This window comes from Cimex lectularius, unplaced genomic scaffold, assembly GCF_000648675.2.
Source record: "Cimex lectularius strain Harlan isolate CLEC.00 unplaced genomic scaffold, Clec_2.1 scaffold208, whole genome shotgun sequence".
In the NCBI taxonomy this organism is placed as follows: domain Eukaryota; kingdom Metazoa; phylum Arthropoda; class Insecta; order Hemiptera; family Cimicidae; genus Cimex; species Cimex lectularius.
This window is the reverse complement of record NW_019392797.1, coordinates 363,269-383,944: the sequence shown is the minus strand read 5'-3', so window position 1 is coordinate 383,944 and position 20,676 is coordinate 363,269. Positions and strand designations below refer to the sequence as shown.

At 36.8% G+C, this 20,676-nt stretch overlaps 1 protein-coding gene across 2 annotated transcripts in view; it reads right to left on the bottom strand.

The window, feature by feature from the left end:
- LOC106664857 (serine/arginine repetitive matrix protein 2) overlaps nt 1–20,676 on the bottom strand; it is a 54,715-nt gene that overhangs the window by 11,433 nt on the left and 22,606 nt on the right. For both annotated transcript variants that reach the window (XM_014390887.2, XM_014390885.2), the window contains exons 4-9: nt 16,786–16,950; nt 16,659–16,721; nt 15,662–15,799; nt 13,365–13,452; nt 12,065–12,117; nt 2,063–3,850 (exon numbers count right to left, since the gene is read on the bottom strand). In XM_014390887.2, the coding sequence (XP_014246373.1) occupies nt 2,063–3,850; nt 12,065–12,117; nt 13,365–13,452; nt 15,662–15,799; nt 16,659–16,721; nt 16,786–16,950 (2,295 nt within the window). The remainder of the gene's footprint in view (nt 1–2,062; nt 3,851–12,064; nt 12,118–13,364; nt 13,453–15,661; nt 15,800–16,658; nt 16,722–16,785; nt 16,951–20,676) is intronic.

Here is a 20,676-nt window from a genome sequence, read left to right as displayed (position 1 = left end):
TTTGAGTGAGTAGAAATACTTTGATTGAATATATAAAAAATATATTTTGCATTGTATAAATTCACTTTTCCACATCCAAAATGTATTTGTTAAATGTAAACAATGTTTGTAAATCCCAGGCCCTGAAGATGATCTCAATAAAGATCGAAACGTTGGCACGATAAAGAAAATGTTTTTCTGAAACCTACATCACACCAGACCGCATCTCACGATTTCTAAATAATTATTTATTTATTTATTCAATTAAACCCCCTTTCACTGACTGCTCTATTTAAGGGAGGTATCCTGGGGCACAGGAGACACAATATAACATGGAACTTTAAGCAAACAGCATTAACATTCAGACTGATTTGTAAAGACACTCCTGAGATACACCAACATTTTTGATTTTAAAAAATATTCAAAAAATCGAAAAACAGTTTTTATAATGAACATTTAATAATTGAAATAAAAACTTGTTCCTTCCTGTAGTTTCAGGCTTCCTTTGCAAATTTTACTAAATTTAAACACTGGGGGTTATTTAAACAATAAATTAGGTGTTCTCTTGTCATCGTGGGCAAGGCTATGACGCACTGTGAATTCTGCCAAAACTTCGATAAAAAATTAACACTATCCTCTTAGCTCACATCTTGCATAAAGAGCACTTATGGAAACTGCTGTCTTTTGTAGGGATATAATTAACAAAAAGTAACTAGCACCTAAATTTGTAAAACCAGGGGAGCTAACAGTACGGATAGATTTTAGAATATAGTGATATGTTCAAGTTAATATTGACAACCTTATATTGCAAAAACCTAGAGGGATTTTGCGCTTGAAATTGACACTGTGAAAGGTATGGATATCATTAATTAATTTAGCATTTAAAAGTGGACAATCTTTATAATCGTCCAGGGAAAAATTGGCATTGCTGAAATTGATGAGCCGAGGAATCCAGGAAGGGAACCATGAAATTTTAGACCTAATGATCTCTAGCGCAGTAATTCTGGGAAGGTGATGCTTAGGAAGGTTAAGACCTTAAAGACAGGTGTGTAAATTTAATATAAATTGAAACATGAGGTCAACTGAGGTCTCAATGTAGATCATGTAATTAGGAGTGAAAGAAGGGAGTTGGTACACTTTACGGATAAAATAGCGTTGTAGGGATTCAATTACATCACCTTGCTGGAAGCCCCAAGCCTGGGAAGTGTAGCACACAATCGAGCGGCAAACTGTGAAAAACAACTGGTATTTTCTTCAAACTGGGACGATTGCATTTGAAATGAATTGGTCCAAGAATTTATTGCATATTTTGCAATGTGAATCTTCCGTTTAAGATGGAAATTGAATGAGAGTTTAGGAGTGAAAATTAAACCCAAGTATTTATACTTATTGACTGTGTCAATGCTAGAGCCCTTAAATACCAACCCTCGTTAGCCACCAGCCTGCCTCCCACACCAAAAACCATAATTTTAGATTTATTTTGGTTGACTGAAAGATTCCATGTATTACAGTAGATCTCTAAAGCATTAGTATTTTTTTTACCGAGTGACCGGCAAGTCTGTCAGAATTACAATATTGTCCGTGTTTAACAGGATCTTTATTTCAGTATTTACATAACGAATACTGCATTCAAGACAATTAGGGAGATCGTCGATATACAAGGAGAATAATAAAGGGCTCATGCTACAACCCTGTCTAACGCCAAAAGAGAGCCCACCTCAAGGAGATCCAAAGCGTTCAAATGTACAATGTTCTTCAGCCAAAAAAAACTTTAAAGGACTGTGTGACACCGATTCATTTACAAAAATACCCCAACACCCTACAACAAGATTCAATATGGGGATTTTTCAAAAGAGGTACAACTAGAACGCCCATATATGGGAAGGATTTTAGTGTCTTTCCAGAATGACAACTAACACAAATAAAATATTTTCAAAATCGGGGCGTCAGTGGCCCCAATGGTTTAGGCATGGACACAATGCTCATCTAGCGGCCGAGGCACCTCATAGTTTAAATAATCACATAAAATTTAAAAAAAAATCTTGCTGAAATTTCAAAAGTACTTTTTTGTATATGAATTTACCTGCTGCTCGAGCTGCTAGAATCTGATGAAGATGAAGAATCGGATGAATTGCTCCGTTTCCTCCTCACAGTCGGGGACGCCAGTGCAGTTCTGTCTATAGGCGACATATCCGGTTTTACCGGTGAGACAGATAACTTGGGTTTATCAGTGTTCGTTGAAGAAGCCGTGTACTTTTCCACAAAAGGAGATGTTGGGTTCTGTGTATTGCCAGCCTCAGATGCTACTAACGCGGTTTTGTGTGTAGTTTCTGAGCTATCTTTGATCTGGGTTTTAACCAATGACTCTTTGGCTTTTGCCGCAAGGCCAGTCTTGAGCTTTTCCAGTGATTCGAGCTCTTTTTCACTTTCGTTGTCTTCATGGACACGATCTGAATCAGCTGCTTCCTCCTCTCCACTCGAGTCGTGCAGATGTACAACAGGTTTTGGATGACGGTTCAAAATGTCTCTGTACCGTTCTGGGTATTTTTCAACAGGTGAATAACTTAGACTGGAATTGGAACTGGACCTCATCCTGCTTTTTTTATCTGTCTTTTTCAATCTGTCAATTGACAACGATCTATCTCTTGATTTGGATGAAAGGCTTCTTGATTTTTTCCTCCTCATCGAAGATTTTGATTTTGATGGGCTCCTTGAGCTTGATCTTCTATCTGAAGTCCTTCTTGGAGTTCTTGATCTCCTTCTCCTATCAGGGGTATGGCTTCTTTTTAAATATTTATCCCTCTCATCACCTTTGGACTTTCTGTCAGAATATTTGTCATATTTTTCCACCATTTTATTTTTTTCATTTGTTTCAGAAAACCTATTCGATTTTGAGTAAGAATCTTTAAATTTTGACTTCTCGTTATCTTTGTTATTCCTGGATTTGACATTGTCTCTTGGATCGTTACTTATACTTCTCGATTTGGTATCTTCTTTGTGAGGAGATCGCACTTTTCTCTCCCGATCTCTGACATCTCTGCTCTCCCTTTCTTTTACCTTTTCCTTCTCACGTACTTTCAGTTTCTCAATTTCTCTGCTTACTGACTTCTTACGGGTTTTTTCTCTACTCCTACTCCTGGATGTCTTCCTGACATAAGGACTTGGGCTTCTGCTGTGAGATACAGGCCTTTTTGTCTTTTTGCAGTTCTTCTCTTTCTTATGACTATCTCTACTCTGTTCCCTGGAAGTGTCCCTGATTTCTCTACTGCTAGTAGATCGTTTTGATCTTTCTTTACCAATGGGTGATCTGTCTTTTTTAATTTTATAAGCAGCCGGTTTTTCAAAGCTGGTACTCCTAGAACACCGTTTGTCGTCTTTACTGAGAGACCTGTCTTTCTTTGTCCTTGAAGTGTGTTTCTTTTTGTCCTTGCTCTTACTATCGCATCGTTCTTTCTTTTTAACAGGAGTAACATCTCTAGTAGACTTTCTCTTCTCAGGGGCCGGTGACCTGTAGTACTTCTCCCTACTTCTGCTCCTGCTCTTTTTCTCCAATTTGATCGGTTTTGTGGGCTTGGATGGTGATAAAGACCTGCTCGTGCTGTGTTTCCTTTTGGCCTCTTTCTTTGAGTGTTTCTTGCTACAATAGGCATCAGGCTTCGCCCAGGAAGGGGAAGAAGACCGCCTTCTATCGGGCTTTGGTGATTTGGGCCTTTCTTTTTTCTTCTCTTTTGGAACTGATGTGCTGTGGCTTCTGCGTTTTTTAGAAGCTTTTACTGTTTCTTCGGTTGTACTGTGTTTACTCTTTTTCTTTTCTAGTCCCTTGTGGTCAGACGCCTTCCTCTTGCTAGAAGATGCACGTACCTCAGGGGAACTATAAATAAAAATAGATAAAATTAAATTAATTTTTTTTTCTACTAAAATTATAAAAATATTAATAATTGCTGCAATATTGTTTATTTTGCCAGCTAGCAATAATGGTGATGAAGAGGATATTTTAATTGCAAAGAGAAAGGTATAATTTGTTTTTGGTCTGCACATCCTCACTGGGTTGGCCTGGTCAGGTGTGTTTTGGTATTTCGCCATCTTTAGTGTGTCTGTGATTTTTGTTAAGTCAAGTCTCTTTTATAAGGTTGTGAGGTGCATGGTGGATTAATATTTTTTTAAACAGGGTTTTGCAGCAGTAAGTCATATCAATAATCAATAAAAGTGTATTTAAGATACGGGCCTTGCGAATTATAGGAAACAAATTGAATTAGAAGGGAAGCGGACCAGACGTTAATGTGGACATTCCGGACCTCTCAGACTCTATGGGAACACAAGGGCCGGAGAAAAGATTGTCTGGCTTGGTTTTTCAGTCCATGTTGTAGTTTTTAATGGGTCAGAGCTAGTATAGGAGTGCCAAACTGATAGATATTCCTGGTAGTTCTTCAGATCAACGTGTGCAGGTCAGCGGAAGGTGAGTGATTGGTTCTTTCATCTGTGCGGTACTTGGTCATCAGTGTAGTTTTAAGAGCCCCGATGCTTATATTATTGTTGTAAATTTTATGTGAAATAAAAGGCTAAATCAAGGACGTTATTATTTGTAGCCAACCTAACAATAGTGTCAGTTGTGGAGTCAGGTTACCCTTGAATATTAGAGACTAGAAAATATTGAAACGAGACATTTTTAAATGACACATTGTTTTTGAATAAACAAACTCTTCTTGTATTTCATTTTTATTTTACATAATTTTACATTTTACAACATGCAGATCAGATACTATTTTAATCTTAAAAATAAATTAATTAATTAAATAAAAAGTTGTACATTTTCCAAAGCCTTTTTTTCCTTTTGATTTCCATCCATGTCTGTTGATCGGACAAGGCTTGGTTTCAAAGCAAGTTTTATTTCTATTAAGAAGGGATAAGATTTCACCTACTTCCCATTCTCCCCGGGCTTGAGACTAGATCAATTACATATTTTGGTAAAAGTTCTACCGAAAGGACATTTCCTGGGGAATAGTCAGTCGTGCACGAAGAACTGGAGCTGCAGCTTTCAGAGATCTGGCAGGACAAGAAAAAATGGCTCAGAACGAATTGGAATCTGTCATGAAGCAACTGGAAGTAGAATGTGAGTCATTGTTGGCCACCAGAGTGGGAAACGAGTTGGACGAGTCAAGAGATCTAAACCTACAACTTGTACGGCCCGGGACGGGGATTCAAATGCTGTGCCGGAGGGGCAATTCTGAAGAGCCTAGAAAGGGTGTCCAAAGTAGACTAACGAAGACATCCTAGTTGCCGAAGCGAAGACTTTAGGACCTGCTGACACCTACCATCATGCGAAGCCTGAGATCCGGATTCTTGAACAACTGCGAACCAAATTTGTCCATTGGTTCAAGACTTGCAGACCAACGTTTATGCTCGAGAGCTACTTACAGCCTGCCAGAAATAAGGGTAGACGGCCTAAGAGTTTGCTGATTGTTGCTGTATCCCTGCCAATCGAGCATATTCAAGCAATAATTGGACAGAGGTTCAAATTCAGCAAATTGTATTGACCAGCTGGCCAGGAGTAATAGAGTGGATGAACTGGTGAATTCTTTTCCTTGTTGACCTTGATTTCTAATCGAATTATTGACGAGCAATATGGAATAAGAAGTGTCTTTCTTTGTCACCTGATCATCAATGCGAATTCACAATGCCTGCTTTCTCTTCGCTGCTCATCAACTTGCCGGTTTCACAGGTCAAATCTTTCCGTTCAGCCTGCTCAAGTCATTCAAATATCTACCTAATCCTAATATCTATCTAATCCTAATTATCTATCAACCTTGGCCAGGTCACTTTATTGTCCAACATATTTATAATTAAATTAACTTTATCGTCCAATATATGTATGTTGTTAATTATGTCTAGTTTAATTTAATTGATCTTTCTCCTATATCACTTCATGCTACTGTCAGGGGGTCAATGTGAAGGTGAACAAAGCAAAGGTAAGGAGAGTTGCTGCCAATTATGGACAGGCCCTTCTTTTAACACATTTTGGTCCTCCGGGCCAGATTTCTGATCTTCCTTGCCTCCTCACGCTTGTCACCATATTCCTAATTTTTTTGCCCACTGAAACGTTCCCCTGGTACGCACGCTTGCCTCATCTTTACATTTGATTTTCATTCAATTTGATCTGATGCTGCTTTACAACCAACATGCCTAAAAGGTTGTATGATCAAGATAGGGATAAAGCACTCTCAGGAAAACACCGATGAATTGCCCATCTTCGAAGCCCGTGTTTCCCAACTAATAGCACATTTGGGAAGTTTGTCTCATTGATTGCGGAAATACAGAAACGGATGATAGGAAAAAATGCTTTATGAGTCTACGAAGTTAAACGCTGAGGTGCAAACCGAGTACAATGAAACCTAGCCTTGTCAATGAAGCAGGATAGTCCGTTGCGCAACACGACTTTGTGTTCCAATCAGTCTGCAGGTCATTTTGACCATCTGAGACTGCCCAGCTCAGATCTACCTACCTTTGACAGTGATCTGTCAAAATAGACTCCTTTCAAGCACACATAGGTGTCGTTAAAACATATGATTGTAGAGTTAATGGAGGTGCAAAAATATCATTATTTGAAATCCTGTCCGAAGGGATTAGCGTCTCAGGTTGTTTCCACTATCGAAATATCCGAGACTAATTATACGCAAGCTTGGGAGGCCCTCGCAATCATATTAGGGCAATGAGTCATTTGACTCACCTTTTCAACTTCAAACCTATGACTACTTACAAAACTTTTTTGCAATTGTTTTGGAAAATTGTAACACATTCTGGAAAATGCAACTTCCGGACAATGCCGTATTTGTGCTGTACACTTTCACTTTGCATCTCCTAGACTCCAAAACCCCGACCTTTTCTGATTACTCCGAGTTTATTCAGAGGCAGATATTGAAAGCACAGTCGAACGCCATTGCCCTTGCTTCAAGTTCCTACTCCATTTCTGGGGCAGAAATCAAATACCCGAAATTAGCGAAACGTGTTTATGTCAACTAATGAACTTCCCCACCAACTGAAATGTCCGACCTGTCAGAACATCGGATATTTGAGCATTAAATTCTGTGCTCATGGAGTCTGAAGAAGCGCTGGGAACAAATCATTGCTTAAATTGCTGATTTAATTGCTTGTCTTTAATTTAATTGGCTTGAGCACTCAAGCCGAGCCCCCCCCCCCCAGCATTCCTGTCGATGTTGCAACGACCATCACCATTTGTCGAACAACGGCATTATGCCTTGAAGTCTCTGCAGACATGCCCAATGAAAACCCACATACGCAAGAACGCTCTTGTGCAAAGGCATTGACACTTGATCAACTACCAAAACCTGGAAGTTTCTCCAATGCTGAACCTAAACTGGCTGTTTTATCTGCATCAACAAAAGAAGGCAGTGACGTCCTTCTAGGTACAGTACAAGCCAGAATACAAGGATGAGATGGCATTCTACATTCTCTTAAACTTATCATCGACAACAGATCTCAGCATTCGTTTATAACATAAGAATGCGCATGTTGTCTGTCACTTCTGACTAAACAGAATATCTATAATTTGGTTGATTTGGAACCAATGCTCTAAAAGGAGGAAATTTTGAAATCTCATGCATACTATTCAAATAACCTCCCAAACACCATTCCTACGTATCACTGTGATTGTAATCAATAAAATATGTGGAGATATGCCGTCATGTAATCTCCAATGGTTGACACACCTAAGGATCTCAAAATGGCCGACCTTTACTTCTGTAAGGCTGGACCTATTGATTTTCTGTTGGGAGCGGTTCTCTTTGCCCACATTCTCTTGGGAGAGGTCAGGAAGCTATCCGATCGACTCCCAAACGGACTTAAGACAGTGCTCGACTGGGTCATGCTTGGACAGGTCAACCTTCCATATTCTCTGAAACAGATTTCGTTGCTTGTAACCGCCCAATCTGAACGTGATGATATGCAGACAGTGATGTCCCAATTCTGGAGCCTCGAAGTTATGGTTGTCCCTAAAGATGACCCATCGAACTGTCACTGTGAAGTACATTTTGTCAAAACGCACTCGCAAAAGGAGAACAGCAAGCACAACCGATTTCATAAATTGGAACAACGCCTTTTAAGGGATGCTGATCTAATGGCCAAATACAGTTGGGTGTCCCACGATTACATATAACGGGGCTATCTGTCTGCTGCTTTCCTTGACGAACTTTACTTTCTTCCTCATTATGGCATGTTATAGGATGGTTCGACGACAAAACTGCACCTCATCTTTGACACCCCCCACACGACATCCTACGGCACACTAAACCACCAACTAATGATGGGCCAAAATTGCAAAAAGAAATAAAGGACGTTTTACTGACATTTCAGATCCACAAATTTGCTATGACCTCAGACATCATGCCAATGTATCTAAAAATCCTTATCGCGAACAAGAATTGGAGATTCCAGCACCTCATCTACAGGTTCGATCTTGATGAGGCCGTTCAGGAATACGAATTTCAACGATTATCATTTGGCTTGTCCACACTCTCTGAAAAGTTGCTGTTAAGGCAACTAATAAAGGATGAAGGCGATTGATGAAGGCCTTATTGAAGCATACATATGTTGATGATACATTAACAGGATCTGATATGATTGAAGAAGCCCAATTGCTTCAGCAGGAATTGATGGAGAGAAAGAAATAAACAAAAATATTGGAAGTTCCATTTATAAAGCTATCCTCGACCACAGAATACGCTAGACATCTCTCCAATGATAGAGCAGATCACGCATGTCCCAAAGAGCCTGGTTATCCTCAACAGCACTTGTCAAATTTGTTGCAATCCATCGAAATGAAAACGCAACGAAAAGGTAACCAAAAAGTAAAGAACACCATTAAACAATGGTGAGCGTTTGATGTCACGTGGTTGACAGCTGAATTCAAAGTAACAATTTGGCCGAATAGGTCGGGAAAATCCAACTTTATTTGGATCAGAAAGTGCTTCGGCTGTGCACGACCCTACACGACCGAGCGAAGTGGTTCTAATGGACGCGTGCTCATTCATTTCTTTACTTTTGGATCATCCAGTGGACGGCCTACCTAAAGCAAAGGTCAGCAACGCCCCTAATCTGCTGGGTGATGCAACAGCTCGTTCATCTATGCCGTCTGTTCCATTGCCCAACTTGGAGGACGACTATTAAGATGTTGGGAACGAGAGAAAAGAGAAATAAGGTTGACCATTGCGAGGATGTATGATCCCCTTGCACTCATGGCTCCAATAATATTCACACCACCATTATTAGATTTGCTGATGCTTCGTCTTTGGGATATGAGGTGGTACCTTAGCTAGGAACCGCTTGCAAAAATCTGCCTGGCTCTGCTGAAGCCACTTATCATCCCGTGACTGGAACTCTGCACAGCATTGCTGCTGATAACACCGGGAAAACCCTGGCTGACTTCTTCGAAGACTTCGAAAGGTAGATTAAATCATTCTACTCACCAATTCATCCAGTGTTCTGGCATGGCTTCAGAATCCTCTGCATCGCATAAAGACATTCGTGGCCAATAGAGTCGTGAAGATATTGGAAAACTCATCGCTCAAATGCTTGTTTCACGTACGATCAGAGGACAATGCAGGTATTCTTACAAGTCAAATGTCGTGGTGGATGGGGCCAGGATTGGATGAATGAAATTAATGAATCAAAACAATCGAAAGAAGAGTGGCCTCTGAACTTGGCTGGAAGGCGGATCCGACTTACTGGAAGTCACGTCTCAAACCATTCTGCTGACTGCCAAGGTAGGTACGATTGAGACCTTATGGGAGTGATTTTTATCATACTCGTGGATGCTTAGAGTTGTTGCTACATGTGTTGTTTAATTGCGAGCTAAAACAGAGGAACGGACCTCTGGCATCTTGACATTAAGAGAAATCAACGTGACCCATCCTTGCAGCATCACTTTCAGAAAAATTCGAGAGAGTTAAAATCTCTAAATCGTTTTGTGGATTCTCTGCCCCACAAATCCCACCTCTCCATGCTATTGACTGACCATCTCCATAGGGTGCACGCTCACGCTGGGCCTCAATTATTACTCATGTTACTGAACAAAGATTCTGGGTTACCAATGTGTGACGGCTTGTCTGATTTTGTGTCCACCGCTGCATTCACTACCACTGACTGAGAATTGGACCCAGTGTGCCTCTCATGGGGGATTTGCCTGCCTCATGTTTTTTACAAGATAAGCATTTCTGAATAAGGGAGTGCATTTCACCAGTCAATTCCAGATACAGGAATATCTACAATGCTACTGTGGGTAAAGCCTAAGTTTGCTTGTTTGTTTGTCTTGGAACTAAGGCTGTGCATATTGAAGTGAGTTATTGACTGCAGCATTTCTCGCATGCTTGGACCAATGTGCTGCTAGAAGAGGGTCCTGATCAAGATGAGATCTGACAATGCGAAAAATTTTGTCAGAGCTAAGCTTGAGCTGTCCGAACTTTATGTCTGGTGTGCTTCCGAGAATAGGAGACAAGAAATCAATGTCCAGATGGTGAAGCTAACCATCAAATGGAGCTTCATACTGCTGTCAGCCGTAACTTTGGAGGATTATGGGAGGTGGTGGTAAAGTCACTGAAATATCACCTCACACCTCTGGACCAACAACCATTAACTTTTGAAGAGTTGTGCACCGTGACTATCAAGATTGAAGAAATTCTAAATTCACGCCCTCTATATGCGATTTCATTCTATCCTGATGATATTTCTGCTGACACCTGGACATTTTTTAGTTGGCGAAGCCCTAGTATCATTGCCCAATGTGATTGGACGGATCGCGCATCACATATGCTGACTCGATGGCGATTCCTGCAAAAGTGTGTGGCAGATATTTGGGAAAAATGGTGCCTGGAGTATCTGACCACTCTGCAACAATGAACAAAAAAGCAACAGACCGACAACAACATGGATCTTGGAACAATTGTTGTTATGCAAGACGAATAATATCATGGCCTGTCGGATGCTTCATTGAACAGCACCCGGGCAAGGATGGGGTGATACGAGTTGTACACATCAAAATTCCCTAAGGGGAATACACACGCCCGTTACACATCTATCACCTCTGCTCCCTGAACCCTGAAACTTTCCAATCCTGTTCTCCCACCCTGCAACATCTCTTTTTCTCTTAGTGAAATTTCTATTGAAATTTGGTGGGCGGTATGTTTATACCAGAGAGAATTTTGTTTATTTAATTTTATTTTTTCGGATTTCCATGGTGATGAAAAACCAAAAAAGACTGGGGGGGTTTCCAGCTGGCCCAGATTAAGAGAGTGTGGACAAACTGGTGAATTTTTATCCTTTTGGATCTTGATTTATAATCTAATTAGTAACAACTATACCACTGGCATAAGAAGTTAAGTGTTTTCTTCTTCGGCCACACATTGCTGCGAATTCACGACTCCTGCTTTCTCTTCGCCGCAGATCAACTTGCCGGTTCACAGTTCAGATCTTTCCTTTCAGTCTGTTCATGTCATCCAATAAGACATTGCTTTGAAGTTTTTTTTTTATTTTTTTTTTATTTTTTTTTTTATTAATTCCAGTGATGATATTTGTTTTTTTTTTAATTTTGGTAAATTTCCTATAATAATTTTGTCATTATTTTCTTTAATTTATCAACCCTGGCCAGGTCATTTTATTGTACAACATATGTATAATTAAACTAACTTTATCGTCCAATATATATATATTAAATTAATTTTGTCTAGTTTAATATAATTTATTTGTCTCCTACATCACTTTATACTTACGTGGAGGTGCAGCCTGCACCTTGACAAAAAGGTAAGTTGCTGCCAATTATGGGCAGTCCCTTCAGTCAACAGTAGCCAACCTAACACAGACCAACCTGGTGACGACAAGCAGACCAAAATGATCCATACAAACAAATCCCAGGTAATTACTCTGCAGTTCACACAAAGAAATCTCACAAAAGTACATAAAAGCACATTTAACTGTATTTTCTTATTTGTGATTAATGATTTATGATTAAATTCACCATTATTGAAAGTATGAAAGGTAGAAGAACGTAATATATATAAATCTAATTTTGAATGCTTACCTTTCCCTCGATGAGGCACTTTCTGAGTGTTTCCGTTTCCGATTGTGGGATTTCTGCAAACAAGATTACACAAACAGATTAGAAAAACTGAAAATCAGACGAATCAGGGAATTTAAAAGAAATTTCACTAAACGAGCATAGATAGAGTCTCTTTGAAAAATAATTTACAACAAATGACAATACTCCCTGGATGCCATTTTCTCTAGTTACTATAAACTTGTGTAATTCAAAGGGTCCAAAGAAATACAAATTGTAATAAAAACCGTACAATTACAGATAATTCTCATCAAACCTTTTCCAATACAAACCTTGGCATATATATTCCGACTTACCGCACATTTGGCGTTTAAACGAAAATGTCAACACATCTAAATAGAGAGGCAAATGGCTGATGCGCATAAATAAAATATTGACATAGTAAAGAAAAAGTAAAATGAAAATAAATAAATAGTTCTTGTAAAAAAGATGAAATAGAACTTAATCAAATCAAATATCATATGCAACACAGAAAACAACAACGAATTGGTGCCAAAGAATATAGAGTAGAATAGAGACATACTTACTATTTTATCTCATTCCATTGTGAAAACGTCCACATTTAAGGCTAGCAATATTTCATAAGAAGACAACGATAATTTTGTGTTTAATAAATTTGAACAACGTTTGGATTTAACGTATACAATTCTAATAACAATAAAATAATTTCATCAACAGATTTTTCTTAATTAATAATTTTGTTTATATTTATGGTTAACTTTTTATAATCCGTTTATTTTGCATTAAAAAAATTTTACTTTGCATTATAAATTAAAATTTAAAAAATATAGTCTAAACTGTACTAGCCTTTTAAAGGAAGGACCCCTAGTTAATTTAACAAAAGAAAAAATAGACCCTGCAGTCTCTATGTAAGGGAATATCCTTAGATTTTATGAGTAATAAGGCAAATAGAATTTGCGGTTTTAGATGTATCCTAGTATAACATCTGCATACCATGCTTCAATAAAATAAAATATATATAAAAAAAAAACATAAAAAGTAAAACAATTTACATATCCAAATGGCACACATACAGATACAATGGAAACAAAAAACAACAAAAACAAAAACCTAGGACGATATAAGGAGTTTGAATACATCGTATTTTGTCTGCTTTTTTTTTCCTCCCACATTACAAGGTGTTCTCTCTTTCAGGGTGAGGTAAACATTGAAATGCATGGTTGCCATGGATAGCAATGTTACAGGGAACAGATAGAAAGAGAGAACGTCAATTTCATTTTCTCACAAGGAATCAGTTACTTACCACATCCTTATCCTTTTCCTTTGTAGAACCCTTCTTTGTCAACTTTTTCTTACGAGAGACTTTCTTCTCACCGTCACTACTGTCATCACTGAAACCAAGATATAAAAATATGTTAAAACACAAACATCAAAAGCATAAAAACATGTAAATTCCAAAATCATGTTTAACAATTTGTTGACTAGTTAAACAAGTCCGAAATGTTTTCATTTACTCCAGTCTGTAAGAAAAAGGCTCAACGAAAATAACCTCAGGGCGAGGCGCTCTGTTCGTGGACCTCAGAAAATGGCCAGGCTTCAATTCGCATGGGAACATGTGAATAGGTTATTGAAAGATTGGGGACAAGTTCTCTTTAGATATGAGGTAAGAGTTGGTCACAAATTTTCATAAAGATGAGTGTAATCTGAAGACGTTCAGGAGAAAGGTGCACCCCATGCTGTATGGTTCCTCCGATGGCATTCCACGGTTGGTCCAGATTTGAACCCAATCAAACAAATCTGTTAACAACTGAAGCGACGAGTAACTGAACAAAACCCAAGCCCTAAACATTCCTAGAAGAGTTAGAAACGGCTGTCCTTGATGAATGGGAAAGAATTCTTCAGGATTTTACCAGAAATCTTTTCCAAGGAATACAAAGGTCCTTAAAAAGGTCAGATGTGATTCATGTCAGCGGTGGAAATACTCTTTTTTTTAAATTAGGCAATAAAATTTTCTTTTTAAATGTCTTATTTTTACAACCAAACCTATTTTTCATACGCACAATACAAATAAACCTAAATACATTAAAATGTAAGGGTTGTGTATTTACTAGTCTGTCAGTGTATCTATCACCTGTCAAATCAAATAGCAAGCAGACATCATAAACAACATAATACGAGTGTTCTTTTTTTTAAATCTTTAATATGTAAGTTCTACTTATGAACTAATTTTTTAAAACTTACTTCAATTCTCAAAAAAAAGTATTCTTATCTTCACCAGAATTACAAAAAACGTATTAATCCTTAATTATTTGTATCCTGTACATATTAATACATATTACAAATATCTGCATATATGTTTTTTTTTCTCCTGGTCTCAACACTGACACAATCACCAGCACTGCTCCCAGAGGACACAGTATAAGAGAATCCAGTTAAGATTGACAGATTAGGGAATGAGGAGGTCTCAAGGCATTTAAGGTGATGCGACAGATCCTCGGATGGGAAAGTTTAGGTTTAAAACAAAATATATATTTTAAAAAAAATTAATAAAAAATTAATTAAAAAAACGAGGAATTTCAACTACGAGTTAAGAGATTATATGAACCCTTGGGGTGCTGTTTTTGATAATAATAAAAAAAAAGCCTATTTGTAAGTTTGCCGGGTTCAAATGCAGGGCCGCTGGAATTAAACCCAGTGATGATCACCATGTCAACGCCTAAACTGTTGCAGCCACCGATGCCCCCACAGGATTAAGCAATAAGAAGGATTGAGAGCTTGGTGTTGAACTTTTGGAAGAGAGATCAGATGTTTGTTGACAAGAATTTGAGTTTATTGTGGATAGTGTAGTTGGTGGCATAGTAAAGTGCTATGACAATTTGTCTGAGGACTTTAGCTCATTAGGATTAGATTGGATTAGAATTGAAAATAGCTTGGTGAAACACCAGTTCCACTCTATAAAGTGGTCATAGAAATGTCTCAATAGAGTTAGTTGAGTTTTGACGATCAATACAGATTTCAGGCCTAAAAGTCGTTGTAGTTTCCAATTCTTATGTTATGTTGTTGTCTTAAGTCTCGTGTGGAGATTTTGTTGTCCATTTTACTCATTCAATTTTGTTGTACTTTTTACACCAGTCTTTGATAAGACTAAGGCATTCTTGGATATTGGAGGTTGTTTGCATAGGATTTGTGTTAGAAACAGAATTTTTATTACAATGGTAATGAAGTATTTGAATGTATAGGAAAGACAGCACTAAAAATGTTGTAATGGATGGGACCAAAAATACTCCCTTGTGAGACACCAGCTTGTACTGATATGGAATATTCATCACCACCCCTACTCTGAAGCAGTAATCTGTTAAATAGGATAAGGTAATAAGGAGTGTGAAGGAAGCATTTAAGAGGAAGCATGGTTACCAGAGCCTGTCAAAAGCACGCAACCCAGGGATGCATCCAAGCAATACCCTATTTTCTCTATTATTATTTTTTTTAATAATCTTTCAAATATTGAATACACTATTAAACCTATTTGTGCAATGTTTTTGCTTTGTTTTTGAGTAATAAAATAAATGATAGCTGAGGTGTAAAAATGGTTTTAATTACCTGTCGCCTGAATCTGAACTGCTCTCATAACCAGGACTAGAACTAGAGGTTGATGCGGCTCGTTTCTTCTTCCGTTTCTTCTTCTTCTTGCTCTTCTCCTTGCTCACTTTCTTTTTTGAAACTTTGGGAGATTCGGCCCTGGACAGACATACAAAACAGTGGGGAATTAATCAAGAGCCGAATATCCTTTTGGGAAAATTTCCCAGATCAAGGTAAGCCAAACCACTATTGTACGTTAAAGACACCTAGACACACTTTGAAAAAAAAAAATAATAAAAATAAAAATAAAAATAAATTAAATTAAAATAACACACACTACACCCTGCGGTCCTAAATGTAAATCCAAAGTAAAGAAGATAAAATAGGATATGAAAAAAACCACAAGACTCAAAAAAGAAAAAGAAAAAGTAAAAAATTTCCTTCAATTGATTATTTGTCAGATTCAGAAAATGGAACAAAATCTGTTTTGTTTTTTTACTATGTTTGTTAATGAATGAACATAAAATTCATAATATACTTACAATGATGTCAGGCAAGGACGCTCTTGTGAAAAAAATGATCTTATGTTAATAAAGCTCATAAATAAAAAAATATTCAAATAAAATTAACACTATGAAAACAAAGTTGGTAATTGTAATAAAAGTATCACCAATCAGTCAAACGGGTTTCAAAATTAGCAAAACGGGACAGAGACAACATTAAAACCCCTGAATTGCAACTGAACAGTAAACAGAATTCTTGTCATTACATTATTCGTTTTGGCCGTTGTCAAAACGCAATCGAAGAGACAGCTTTTCGCCCTTCGAGTTTTTCTGACAAGAAAAGCTGCTTGTTCGTATATGTACAAATTTTTCAAGCGCTAAAATTCAGCGCCTCTTACCTTCGATGATGATCGATAAATTCCTTTAAAGTGTTCTACGTGAAACAGAAAATGCAGATATTACTTCCTGCACACTAACTACAATGAAAGCCTAGACAAAATACAATATGTCATTACCTTTCTTTTTTATGTTTCTTCAATTTCTTCTTCTTCTCCTTCTTGCCTTCTACTGGTGACGCCCTTTAAAAAAAAGAAAAAAATGTAACACTTAAACACATAATTGACAGTATTATCAATGACTTACCTAGTAGGAGAAGGCGTTGGCGTTCGCACCAGTGCGTATTTGGCATTGTCTGGTGGGACGTTGCCATTTCTATCTTCTCCAAAATGTTCGGATATGCCAAATGCTTCTCTAAGCCGTGCATTTTTCTCTTGCTGCGCAGCTGCTATTTGATGGGTTTCACGTACGCTGAAAATATAGAAAACAAATAAATAAAACCTTTTTGCACGTAAAAACATTTTTTTTAACAATGATAAAATTAATGAACTGTCTACAATGATTACATTTAAAATTATTTTTACCCAGAATACTGTAAACAATTATCTCAATTTAAAAAAAAATTAAAATATTTATAATTATTATTTAATTGCAGCCAATTTAAATTATATGCCCTACTAACTTAAATTGCAACTTATATTATGTTTGTCATTAAGAATAAAAATAGCGAGAATCATCAAAGTGGAGTGCTACGCTTCAAAGATGCTTGGTGACCATTCACATCGTTTTTGGCACAGTTACCACTCATATGTGATTATTTTATACCTACTGACATTGGGTAGCATGGCGTCGGTCCAAGAGCACATATTTCACTTTAAATTAATGGACCCTTCTCCAACTCGATTTGCAGGTGAGGTGTGTAGTTGGATCAAATTTGGCCTAGCCGAGGCGAATGCAATACTATAAAGTTATAACGTAATTTTCATCATCAATCGCGATGTTCCATTTATCAAGGAAAACACTTAATCTTCCTTTAAGTGTTTTATTTAGTACCGGTGTAGTTTATGTTTGTGTAATGTGGTCGGTTCCTGTAGACCTGTTTTTTCAGTTCTGTGTTAAGTCAGTATTTCATTAATTTTGTTTTTGTGAAACTGCAGGGATACAATGATTTAATGAGTTTACTATTTACTGGATTTTAATGAAGCTTTAATTTTTATTTTATATTTCCTTCTTAATTCTTTTGTGTGATAATTCTTTTAAATACACCTTAATAAATAGTACTAGCATTAATATAGCTTATGATGAACAGCAAGTGCTTCTGATTGTGGTGCAGTGTCCAAATTTTTTATTGCTAAGTTTTTTCAAATAAGTTTCTTTGTTCGTTAATCCAAACCTATTAGAAAAAGCAACAAAATTACTGAAGTAACTCAAGATTTTTAATACAACTTCTAAAACAAAATTAGTACCAAAACACTACCAATTAAAACTAGTTGTTAGAATTACTTACTTATCAAATCAATGTAAATTATCGATCAATCATAAAACCCATTCCACACTTTCAAAAACCTCACCAACTTCTTACGTGATATATCGCCCTATCAGTTTGATGCCATTACATGGCAAAATCCTGGCAAAACTCCTGAAATATTTCTATCCTTGAAAGTTCCTAAGTAATTACATCCCATCAATTCTGGTTCAGACATCACTCTACCATTCAAAGGTGCCACAGGGTAGTAGACATCATCGTTTACGCCCATGAGCAAAGAGAATGCTGCTTGAGTGCTTTCCTAGAGGCAAGATTTTCCCAAAGAGCATCTTTCAATTTATTTACTTTCCTAAGCACCAACTTTCAAGTACTAATTGGAGCATCCTTCTCCCTTATCCACTATGCCAAAGTATATGTTCTGCAAGGCAGCATCCTTAGACCCATTAATCTATTCATATTGTTACTTTTTTAGACGATACCACCATCCTTTCAGCAAACCCAGCAGCCATCTTTCTTGTTTGGAAGAATGGCTTAAGAAATGGTGGATCAAACAACGAAAACCGAATCCCAACAAATAACCTTCACTCTCTCCACCAATCTACACCTCTGTTTCCAGCAATCAATGACATCCGCTATATGGGACTTTATATCAACAAAAGACTACTTGACATCAGATCAAAACTCTGACTACAAAACTAACACCCCATTTGTGAGATTCACTCCAGTCAAAACTGCTTCGAACAAATGTCCAAGTTCCGTTCTTCGTATCCAACTTTACAATCCACACAGACCTTCAAATTTCTCCTCAAAACCGCAACAAGTTGAAACAGGCGCCTCCCTACAACCCTCAACCGTCATACCAACTACCTACTCCAACACCTTTCTTCCTGAAAATTCTCTTATAACACCTGTTGATGTGTCAATGGCATAGCGATTTCCAAATTAGTGTAAAAAAATTAATGGATTACACCTCCACTCATATAATAGTAGGGTAAGAGCACCCCCACAGTACAGGAGGGCCTATCCGAGTGGGGTGAGACGAGCAGCAGGGCAAGACAAATGAAAAGAATAGGCACTAGGCAGTGAGAAAAGTAGGAAAAACGCAGATAGGAAAACAAAACACGTATTAGTAATGCTGTTATTTTACTTGTGCAAAACAAATTTAAAACGAAACTCTTAATTCTTTTAATTATGGATTTTCGTTTGAAGAAAAACCCCACTTAAATTCTTAAATATTACAAAGTAGGTTGGAGTGCTCTAATACTCTTGTAGCATAGCAATAATAATAATGAAATCTATCAAAGCTCATATTTTTGTGATAAAAAAGGGAGAAAAGTATTATAGTTTTTTATTTATTTATTTATATTTTTTCATTAATTTCATAAGTCATCAGTTAATAGAACTGCAGTGTCAAATATAAGCAATGTCACAAATGCAGGCATTTAGGAAAATGATAAAACTGTTGAAAGTTTGGCTAGGATATTCATTAAATATAAACATTTTTATTAATATTGAGAATCAGCAATGATAAATGAACCAAAAATTATAAAAACAAAATATTATTTAAGGGTTCAGGTGGTTAAAGGTTCAGTGTCAGCAACACAAGAAATACCATTAATAATTGTAATCAACTCTAATCATCAGATTGGCTCCAAATTATGAACAGTGTTGGAATAAGATATTCAAAAAATATGTTTTTAAATTTATTTTTTTGTTTTATTTTATTTTTTAAAGGGAGATTAATGGATGTAATTTTCAGTTTACATCAACCAATTTGATTGTAATCATTTGTGAAATTTCAATTTGCAAACTTGCTCCTTGTAGACATAAACAATAGTCAAATATATAATAAATAGTTCTTTAGGTCTGGGCAAAAAAGCCGAAACATTAGAAAAATCAAAAAGAAAAGTAAAAAAATTATGAACAATATAGTTTGGTCATAGAAATTATTAAGGTGGGGTATGGAGATTCACTTTTTGTAAATGATGGTTCTACACAGATTTTCGTGTACACCGACCAGATTTCAAGCATTAAACGCTCCTCATCAGATTGAAGGAGTTACAAATATTTCTATTGACATGAATTCCAATGTGTAACTCCATGTTTAATTTTACATTTTTTTATTTCAAATTTCTCAAATAAATCTAGTTCCTTCCCTTTGTTGAAAATGTAACAGTTGCATTTAAATTTAAATTGTGTTTGGTTCATTTAGATGGTCCTTAAATTCATAAAATTTGTTAGATTTAAACAAGTGTTCTTTAACTCTCGTTTTAATTTCTCTGTCACTTTGCCCTATATATTTAATATCGCAATTATTACTATTAAGTTGGTAAATCCCACTTTTTGACAAATTGTCAACCTTGCCTTTAGGTTTTGAAAAGATGTTTCTAAGTAAACACACATCTCTAAAAGCTACTCTAATCCCTTGTCATTTAAGTTTTACTTATTTTTTCTGATAGATCATCAATGTATGGCCTGCAATGTAAACCTAAAGATTCATTTTTTTGTGGGGTGGCTGAATCCAATTGTTGCTTCTTTTAATATTTTTTTAAATTCTTTTTACTAGCACCTATCAATAAATATTTCTTGATATATATTGTTATTAGCCAAGGTTTTAATGGTGTATAATTCCTTGTTATAATCAGCAGGTGTTAATGGGAGTTGCAATATACGGTCTATGAGCCAAATGAATCCATCCAGCAGTTTTTGGA